Source organism: Benincasa hispida, chromosome 6, assembly GCF_009727055.1.
Source record: "Benincasa hispida cultivar B227 chromosome 6, ASM972705v1, whole genome shotgun sequence".
Lineage (NCBI taxonomy): Eukaryota > Viridiplantae > Streptophyta > Magnoliopsida > Cucurbitales > Cucurbitaceae > Benincasa > Benincasa hispida.
Window position 1 is genome coordinate 37,393,287 of NC_052354.1, and position 10,169 is coordinate 37,403,455.

At 39.4% G+C, this 10,169-nt stretch overlaps 1 protein-coding gene across 1 annotated transcript; it reads left to right on the forward strand.

Annotated features, from left to right (window-relative positions):
* Window positions 1–3,349: 3,349 nt before the first annotated feature.
* Window positions 3,350–3,811, forward strand: LOC120079220. Its single transcript, XM_039033380.1, has one exon. It carries the CDS (start codon window positions 3,350–3,352, stop codon window positions 3,809–3,811), a length of 462 nt encoding a protein of 153 aa, XP_038889308.1.
* Window positions 3,812–10,169: the final 6,358 nt, after the last annotated feature.

Sequence of the window (10,169 nt, forward strand, 5' to 3'; positions counted from 1 at the left end):
ACTTCTAAATGAGTTAGAAGAAAATTCTTTACCGGTGTGCGAGTCTTGCCTTGAGGGTAATATGACTAAACGACCTTTTACTGGAAAAGGTTATAGAGCCAAAAATCTTCTTGAGTTAGTACATTCTGACCTTTGTGGTCCTATGAATGTGCGAGCCCGAGGTGGCTATGAGTATTTTATCACTTTTACTGATGATTACTCTAAGTATGGGAATGTTTATCTTATGCAACGGAAGTCTGAATCCTCTGAAAAGTTCAAAGAGTTCAAGATTGAAGTTGAAAACGCATTGGATAGATGGATTAAAACACTTCGATCGAATCGAGGTGGAGAGTTTTTGGACTCGACATTCCAAGACTATTTGATAGAACATGAAATCGTTGCCTAACTCTCAGTGCCGGGTACACCTCAGCAGAATAGTGTAGCGGAGAGGAGAAATAGAACCTTGTTGGACATGGTTCATTCAATGATGAGTTATGCTTCTTTACCGGACTTGTTTTGGGGTTTCGTAGTGGAGACTGTGGTATACATACTCAACTGTGTCCCCTTCAAGAGTGTTGCGAGAACACCTCTGGAGTTGTGGAACGAGCGTAAAGCTAGTTTACGTCACTTCCACATTTGGGTTCTGGCTAGCATAATCATGCATTCTTTGTCGGGGAGCTTCCTGCACTTTGTTAGTAATGTGATTCTTAACAAAGTGAAATATAACCTTATAACCATCCTCAACGAGTTGCAGACCTACAAATCTTTATCGAAAAGTAAGGAGAGGAAGAAGGGTGAGGCAAATGTTGCTTCATCCTTCAGGATGTTCCATAGAGGTTCGACCTCATAAACGAAGTCTGCACCTTTTACTTCTTGAAGGAAATCAAATCCGAGATTTTCATGAGCAGTGAAAAAAAGTTCATTCTAAATTACAATCATGAATGAACACAATAAATTACAATCGTACACAAAACATGCAGTTATACAATTAATATAGAAATTACAGCATGATAACTACAAATGAACAAGGTGAAAGCTACAAACATTTGTAGACTCATCTCCACGCTCCTTGGTCACAAACGCTCGAACACAAAACCTCAAATGCTTAAACAACACGACCGCTCCACAACACGAACACTGCATACTCGTCCTTTGCGATCGCCTCGGTCACAAACACCTCCAACAGCACACGAAAAACCTCCACAGAACCTCAACGGTGTCAAGTTGAGTATGACACCACCAAGAAGGTTACCTTGGTATTCTAGGTGTGAAAATCTAGAGGGTGGGCTCTGTTTGGACTTGGTATGAGGCAGATGAAGTAGGAAAGAACAATCTGTACACGATTGGGCAAGTGGGAGAAGATTAGCAAATGATTTACCCCATCGCTACACTGCACGATCATAGCAAACTCGAATACCGTGATCACCCAGACCACGAACACAGCGGACGACCTCCAAATAACCTCAACTATGTCAAGTTGAGTATGACACCACCACAATAGCTACCTTGGTTTCTCGGTGTTAAAATCCAAAAATGTGGGCTCTGTGTGGACTTGGTTAGAGGATGAGACCAGAGGAGAACAATCGTGTAAACGATTGAGCAAGTGGGAGATGTCAAATTTGATCATATAGACGATGCCTAATCGTTTAACAAAGCTATGCGACCGTTTAGCTGAAGTTGCACGATCGTTTAGCTCATCGGCCAGCTGGCTGTCTACCGTATAGAAACACTCCACAATCGTCTAGTCTCTTCAAGTTGTCGTTTAGTAAATCGTATTTACTTGACAACCTTTCCATGAGTACTTTCCAAGAATGGAATTCTCAATACAACCTTACTAAATTTAGAAAACATTTTTTCTTTTATCTCACGGTTACCATGAAACCACTAATAACCTCCAACTCAATTGGTTATTAGAGAAAAAGAGATAATTATCCAATAATTAATATTATTATAAATATATATGATAACCAACTTACCATACTATATTTATAACCTATAGTTTTAATACTTCATCTCATGAAACATATAAATCATAGCACTTTTTCTATTCCATGGTTCTTAATGTAAATCTCATTTACATTAAACCTCCACTTGATGTATCTCACACACCACACCGATCATATCATATATAATTGAATTTACCTCTTGTCAATTTGAAATTTTCAAATCAGCACCAAGAACTGATCCTCAACTTCAATGCATTGAGTTATCAACGGGACCTTATAGACTTGTAGCTCGAAGCTTCAACCGTACATGAATAACTAACTAAACTCTTTAGTCATGGGATCCACCATCCATTAACTGCCAGGCACTCCACTAAAGACTGATAGCTGAACTTTCCTTACTACGGATATATTATGTGTCCATCTTAACCAATCAGTGCGATAACCCTTCACAGATCGCTCGTAAGTATAGCTTGGCCAATAATCGTTATGCCCTTGTAGTTACATCTAACTCCTTAAGTATTACTGATCCTTCTAATGAACATAAGTCATAGTCCTACTATGACTGAGTCCTCTCTTCCAAAGAGAAGTTATGGCCACTATGTTTAACTCCCAGAATCAACTCTTAAGGGAGCAATCTATCTACTTACCCCTGCTTCGGGGAAGGGGTGAATTCCATCTTATGTAACTGAGTTCCCAGCTCCCAAATCAAACAAGTCCCCAAAATGGTAGGCATGTTGAGTTGGCAATCTCGCTTTCACCCATACTAATCAAAGGACTGCCCTCAAAGGCAGGAGTTCCTAAAACACTTAGGATTGAGGTCATGTCACCTATGGTCTTTTAGGTGAGATGTAAGTCTCCAGTATCAATGGCGTTATATACAGAGACTAGTCATCTCGTGGTCCGATCTTATACAACTCTTTGTATAGGACACCTCCGCTCGCATGCCTCCACATGAATGGTCAGGATCTACCATCTGTAGTAGTTCACAACACTTACAAACCTCTACAAAGCGGGTCGTATCTGTAGTGTCACCAAGATCAGGTATCCCACCTTAATTCTTATACTGCAAACTTATTTAGGTTATCACTTAAGGCATGATCCACTTGTATATCTCATATATATGTTTAAGTTTACATAAGATAACCATGCTTATTTTATTCATAACAATGTGTATATGTTACAAACAAAGAGACTTCGGGATAATTAGGACACCAATCCCAACAATTAGTTTCAATTCAAGTGAGGGACAACTGATCACCCTTCGATGGCTATTGTCCTAAACCTCTGAAGTATCATGGCAAAATCCAATAAATTGTTATTTAGTGTTCTATGATTACCTGGTTTTGTTAAACTGATTGGATATTTTGTGTGATTGGTTAAGGCAAAGATAACCAAAACGGTCGTTTGTTTTTTTGTTTTTCAACATGTCTTCCTCAACTATCGCTTTATTTAAAAAGGAGAAATTAACTAGCAAAAATTATGCAACATTGAAATTGAACTTGAGTACGATTCTTATTATCGATGATCTGCGGTTTATCTTAACGGAGAAGTGTCCTCAGGTCCCCATTCTAAATGCAGCCTTAAATGTTAAGGATGCATATGATCATTGGACAAAGGCCAATGAAAAGGCCCGAGTATATATCTTGGCGAGTCTATTTGATGTACTTAATAAGAGGCATGAGGCCATGCTCACTGCTTGTGAGATCATCAAGTCCCTCCAGGGTATGTTTGGGCAACCATCCATTCAAATCCAGCACGAGGCCCTCAAATACGTTTATAATGCACGTATGAAGGAAGGCCAGTCAGTTAGAGAACATGTTCACGACCTTATGGTCAAGTTCAATGTGGCTAAAATGAACGAGGCGGTCATTGACAAGCAAAGTTAGTGTCTTTTATTATAGAATCTCTTTCGAAGAGCTTTCTTCAATTTCGCAACAATGCATTTATGAATAAAACCCAGTACACCATAACGACTCTGTTGAATGAGTTGCAGACCTATCAGTCTCTTTTAAAAGGTAATTGACCGGTAGAAGGAGAGGCAAATGTTGCCCATTCCAGAAAGTTCCATAAGGGTTCATCCTTAGGAACTAAGTTTGTACCCTCATATTCTAGTCTTAAGAAGGTACAGAAGAAGAAAGAAGGAAAGAGAAGGCTCCTTCTGCTGAGAAGAGTAAGGGAAAGGCCAAGGTGGCCGAAAAGGGCAAGTGCTTCCACTACAATGTGAAAGGTCACTGGAAGCGGAACTGCCCAAAGTACCTTGCTGAGAAGAAGAAGGAAAATGAAGGTAAATGTGATTTACTTATTTTAGAAACATGTTCAGTGGAAAATGACCACAATGCCTAGATACTTGATTCATGAGCCATTGATCATGTTTGTTCTTCTTTACAGGGAACTAGTTCCGTCCAGTAGCTTGTTAGGGGTGAAATGACGCTCAAGGTTTCAACTGAAGACGCCATTTTAACTCGTGCAGTGGGAGTTGCAAAAGTGTTTTTTGAAAATAGATTTCTTTTCTTAGAAAGTCTGTACATTGTTCTTAAAATGAAAAGGAACTTAGTATTATTTTCTGTTTAATCGAACATATGTATTCAGTATTTTTTTACATATAATGAAGCGTTCATTTCAAAAAATAGGGTATGTATTTGTTCGGCTAAATCAGAAAACAACTTGGATGTGTTAAGACCAACAAAAACAAAAGCACTTTTAAATCATGAGATATTTAAAACTGCTAATACTCAAACTAAAAGACAGAATTTCTCCAAGTAACAATAATACTTATCTTTGGCACTTAAGATTAGGTCATATTAATCTTGATAGGATCGGGAGATTTGTAAAGAATGGACTTCTAAGTGAGTTAGAAGATAATTCATTACCACCATGTGAATCTTTCCTTAAGGGTAAAATGACTAAAAGACCTTTTAGTAGAAAAGGTTATAGAGCCAAAGAACCCTTAGAGCACATACAGTCGAATCTTTATGGTCCAATGAATGTAAAAGCTCGAGGAGGGTACAAATACTTCATCTCTTTTATATATGATTATTCTAGGTATGGTTAATTATGATGGAACTCTAATCAAAGAGAGCTAGTGAGTGGAAGCAGCTCGTTCCAAACCCCATTGTGAAAGAACAAACACATTTACAATCGCACAACAACAGTTATGCATAAACTTGAAATTACAGCATGCTTCTAAAGGAAAATACTAGAGATCGAGTGAACATGCCCTTGAAGAACTTTTTTTCTGATATCCCTCAATCAAACAACACAAACGTTCAACAGCACAAATGCTCAACAGCACGAACGCAACGCCTCAGCAATATCCTCGAACAGCAACGAGTAACACTCGACCTTCGACCCTTGAACAGCAAACAGACACCACCACAAGGCTACCTTGGTATTCTCAGTGTGAGAATCCAGGAGTTGTGGGCTCTGTATGGATTTGGTAGAGGGAATGAGAAAATGAATGATCATGTAGACGATTGAGTAAGTGGGAGAAGACAGGAGTGAAGGAATTCATACATGAGGATTTCCATGAGCAGCAGAAGGATTGTTCCAAATTCCATTTGAATTGAACACTAACAAATACAGTCTAACTGGAAACTAACAGGTCATGCACAAACACGAAATTACAGCATGCTAACAAGAGTATCAAGGGATAGAGTATGCATACCTTTGAAGAAACATTCTTCAAGAATCCCTCGATCAATCTACAAGCGTCCACAATAACACGAACATAGAGAACAAACTGCTACCAACAGCACGAACACAACGAACAGCCTCCACAAAACCAATCCAGTCACACTCGATTCACGAAGTGAGTGAGGACACCACCACAGTGGTTACCATGGTATTCTCAGTGTGAGAATCAAGGAGTTGTGGGCTTTGTATGATCTTGGCTTGAGGAAGAGACTGGAGGACAACGATCGTGTAGACGATCAAGCAAGTGGGAGATAACGCAGTCTATCGTATAGACGATGTGCTCGATCGTATAGTAAATGGCAGCCTATCGTATAGACTATGCCACTTGATCGTTTAGCTACAATCAGCTGATGAACTATCGTATAGTCAAAGGTGCACGATTGTTTAATCTCTGTCAGCTATCGCTTAGTGAAACTCTTGCACTTGATAGTTTATCCGTGAGTTTCTGAATGAGGCAACTCTCTAATTTTAGGAAAATGATGCTTGATTTTATGATGTGAATTATGGATGGTATGCGTTAATGAAATTGCGTTGTGCACTCAAGTTTCCTCAGCGGAATCCAAGTGTAAATTCCACTGAGTTTCCTGGTAAGTCTAGAGTCGAACACAGGGACTTGTGAAAACAGGTTGCATTGGTAATTTTTAGGAAAACTTTGCGGTAACCAAATAAATAAATTGTTGGTTTGTTGTTGATTGCGTTAATGAGAAAATAAACAAAATGCGACAAATTTAAGAAAAGTCAGTTGTGTGATAGATGCACTGAGTATGCGATGAACGGGTTGAGAAGATCTTTAGCTAGCGTTACTTAGGAATGCGTCAGACTATGCGATCATGCTACCACCATGCACGACAAGTCATTTTCCAATGCAAATGCGATGCTCCTAAGTCTAAGACGCAGGTATTGAATGCAAAAATGTCCATAGAGCTTATCTCTAAATCTCTACTCTTGTCCTATGTGATGATGCAAGATGCATAAAAGCAAGGTGACCGTATACAATCATATCCTATCTCTAAGATGCATGCGATGCAATGATAACAAATAGTGCTCATTCCTAAGTTTCTATCTCTTGATTATGCGTTCTAATCTGACTCTCCCGAGCCTAGATTCTAACCTAACCTTCCCAAGTCTAGATCCTATCCTTAGACTACCCTCCCGACTATCTTTAATGGACGAATGAAGCATACATAATACATGATAATCGCATAGCATGAAGATTCCCTAGTTGTGCTAGCTAAATGCTTCTCAACCCATTCAACTAATTTAGCTACTCATGCATAAATAAAAAAGAGTGAACAGATATAAGAAATAGATTCCATTTCGATAAATGAGTGGAGTACAAAATGACAATGGAAGTTAAAGGTAGAGAGCCTGGTAGCAATTCCTTGCTGACCGAGGCTTTTACACTGTAATCTCTATTCAGTTCTAAAGATGTTCCCGCTTCCGCAAGCGTCGGCCCTCTCTATCCTTGAAGCTTCTGGTGCTCTCCCAAACTTACCGGAACGATCTATCGGCACAACCTTCTCTCTCACGTCCGCCTTAAAACGAAAGAAAACTATGAACAAGGACGTATGAAACTTCAAAATAAAGAATGGTGAACTGGTGAACTGGTTAACCCCTTTTCTGAAGGATGCATCTAGTATTTATAGAATATCCAAGGTGAATGGCGACTTCTCTCTCATGATTGTACAGATGGGACGGCTTTAATTCCTGACTGATGCACCAAATATTTGTCACTAAAAAGCTGAATGTACTTGTGATCATTATCGGCTGTCAAGTTAATTCGGATTCGAATGTCATTAGCTTTCTGTCCCATCGCGATTAATTAGCCTTTCACCCAGATGCGCCCACCATGTTGCGCTGACCAAGTTGCAACAATCATTCTCGGGCGAATGTTTGCGAACACAATCATCGCAAAGCCTTGCAGTGAAGTTGCGCTTGACCATCGATTTCCTATGATCGCAATTTTTGTATTGCGTCAACACATATTCTGCATAAAAACACTAAAATCAACTGTTCCTATGCGATGAATGCATGCGACCGCAATATTATGAAATTGATGCTTGATGGACTCAATTTAACATGTTTTATCAACGCAATCCAACATTGTTTAAGAACTTAGCACCATGATAACATGCATTTCTGCCCGTTATCACACCCCCAAATTTAAACAATGCTTGTCCTCAAGCATAAGCTAATGATTCCTTTAGCAAGTCAACCACAATATCCTCTTCCTAGATTTCTTAAGGATACTTCGTTCAAATCCTATATACCAAAGTTTCCTTAAGCCTTATTCAAGTCTCTTCTTGAAATATTTCTAAGACCTAGGGAACGCAAGCTTAACCTTCAAAAAGACTTTACTAACTTCCGGAACATCGCATGATTTATTTCAAAAAGAAAAATTTCCACCGGGGTGTCAAATGATTTTATCCTTGTATATTGCTTGACATTATTATTATTATTATTATTTTCTAACCTTGCGCTGATCTGAGTGTTTTTCCTTCATTTTGGCTTGCCCCCACGGATGTCATACGGACATCCAACTACGAACAATGCACTCTTTCTCAGACTAAAATAATACCTACTTGGTAGTGGAGTTATGGTCATTTATTTATGCGTTGATCTTGGTGATTTACTTTCGTTTTGGCTTGCCCCCACATGTGTCATGCAGACATCCAACTACGGGTAAGTGCCTCTCACAACTTAACTTTTATCAACATGGATTTCCCATTGTGTTGACAGTGGAGTTGTTATTCTCAATTTTTTTTTTTTTTAGAAAATAGCAAGGGGACGCAAATGCAAAAACCGGACCACCGCATAGATGACCGCATGCGGAGAAACACTCCATCGCAAAGTTGAACGTGTCGATCAATGCATGGATGTTGTGGTAATCAGCCGTATGCATCCATCGCATAGGAGTTGCTCTGGTCAAGCGATTGCGGTCATCATGTAGAGTTACAGTATTAAGCGAATGCGGTCATTGAATGATTACGGCTACGCGATAATGCATACTAATGGGATCAACGGAAGGTTAGTGGAATGAATGCATCAACGCATCTACCTTGAGAAAATCAAAAGATGATGTTGGCATTTCACCTACCACGCTGTTAGCGACAGAGGTTCAGAAAAGGACTAACGTGTCGAATGTCAGACTCAGAGCAATCGAGCTCTATAAATAGAAGCTGATGAGCAGAAATTCAAGTTATCCGAAGATTAACTCTGCAACCCAGGGTTTTCCCTACGATCCAGACAAAATATGTGAGAAGACACTTGAGAGTTCTTCACCTCCTTCATCCATTTCGAGTGACAATCGGAGCTAGATCTTGGGAGAGTCAGGTCCACTGCCCATCCATAGCACCATCGGCAGCCTTGACGCACATCCGCTGGAAGCAAGTCTTTGCTTCCAGCTGGTCATTTCATTTCCTTTCTTTTCTTATATTGTATTGTATCACATTTTTTGATTAAGGAATTAATACATTTTGTGTTCAATACATTTCTATGTTTCCTTCGATTCCATCTCCATCTTCTTTACTTAGCATCTTTAAATTCATTGCATCACTTAGTGAGATTGCTTGAGTATCGCATACTTAGTCATGTGGATTAGGGATATGAAGCATGTAGCAAACCACTAAGAGGTGTGCGTTGTGCGAGTATGTGAGAAAACTTTATTTGCTTACTGTGAGTCATTGTTCATTAGGGATAGGAACAATCTTATGTCTTCTACTCTATCTTTAACTTACTTTCTTAGATTAGGTTATTTTTATTTTTATGTTTATTGTTATTTTGGATATATGGCTGCTTTCTTGGTTGTGGTGTGATTATTCCATGCATGTGCAACAATAAGTCTCCTCGGTTTGAATTTCAACGGAAGAATTCCTTTCACCCTTCAACGCATGGCTTCGATCGCGTGGATTCCAACACATGATCGCATGCGTTATTCCGCCTTTCTTGTTATCTCGTATGCCTTATCCTTTTGAAATTCTTTCTTTCCCGATTGCGTTGTTTTGCGATGTTTCTATGATGGTACATATAATTCACCGTATCTTCTAACTAATCAATGCAAGACATTCTTTACTTTTATTAGCCTCTTCAAATTTTGAAAGTCTTAAGTTCTATTTTGTGCAAACCTTTGTTCAAACATTTATTATCGCATTCTTGTAATTTTGTTTTTAGCTTTGCGGTGAGAACGCGTCGCGGAGAATTGCGTTCATTGCATTGCGATCATTTGAAAAAAAAATGAATGAAACAAGTTTTTAAGAATAATGACTCCACTGTCAACGCAATGGGGAAACCCATGTTGATAAGAGCTAAGCTGTTAAAGGCACTTTCTCAAAGTTGGATGTCCGCATGACACACGTGGGGGCAAGCCAAAACGAAGGCAAGTCGCCAAGATCAACGCATTAGTGCAACTCCTCTGTCGGGCGCAAGTCCAATCAAGCAAGACAAGAGTTAAGTTGAATATGGAATGCAATCGAAGTTGGCTGCTCGCATCACACACGTGGGGGTAAGCCAAAACGAAGAGCGTATCCAGGTTCAACGCCGCATTTGAACAAA

Coding starts and splice junctions, on each gene's coding strand:
- LOC120079220 (XM_039033380.1), top strand. CDS start 3,350: ATGTCTTCCTCAACTATCGCTTTATTTAAAAAGGAGAAATTAACTAGC.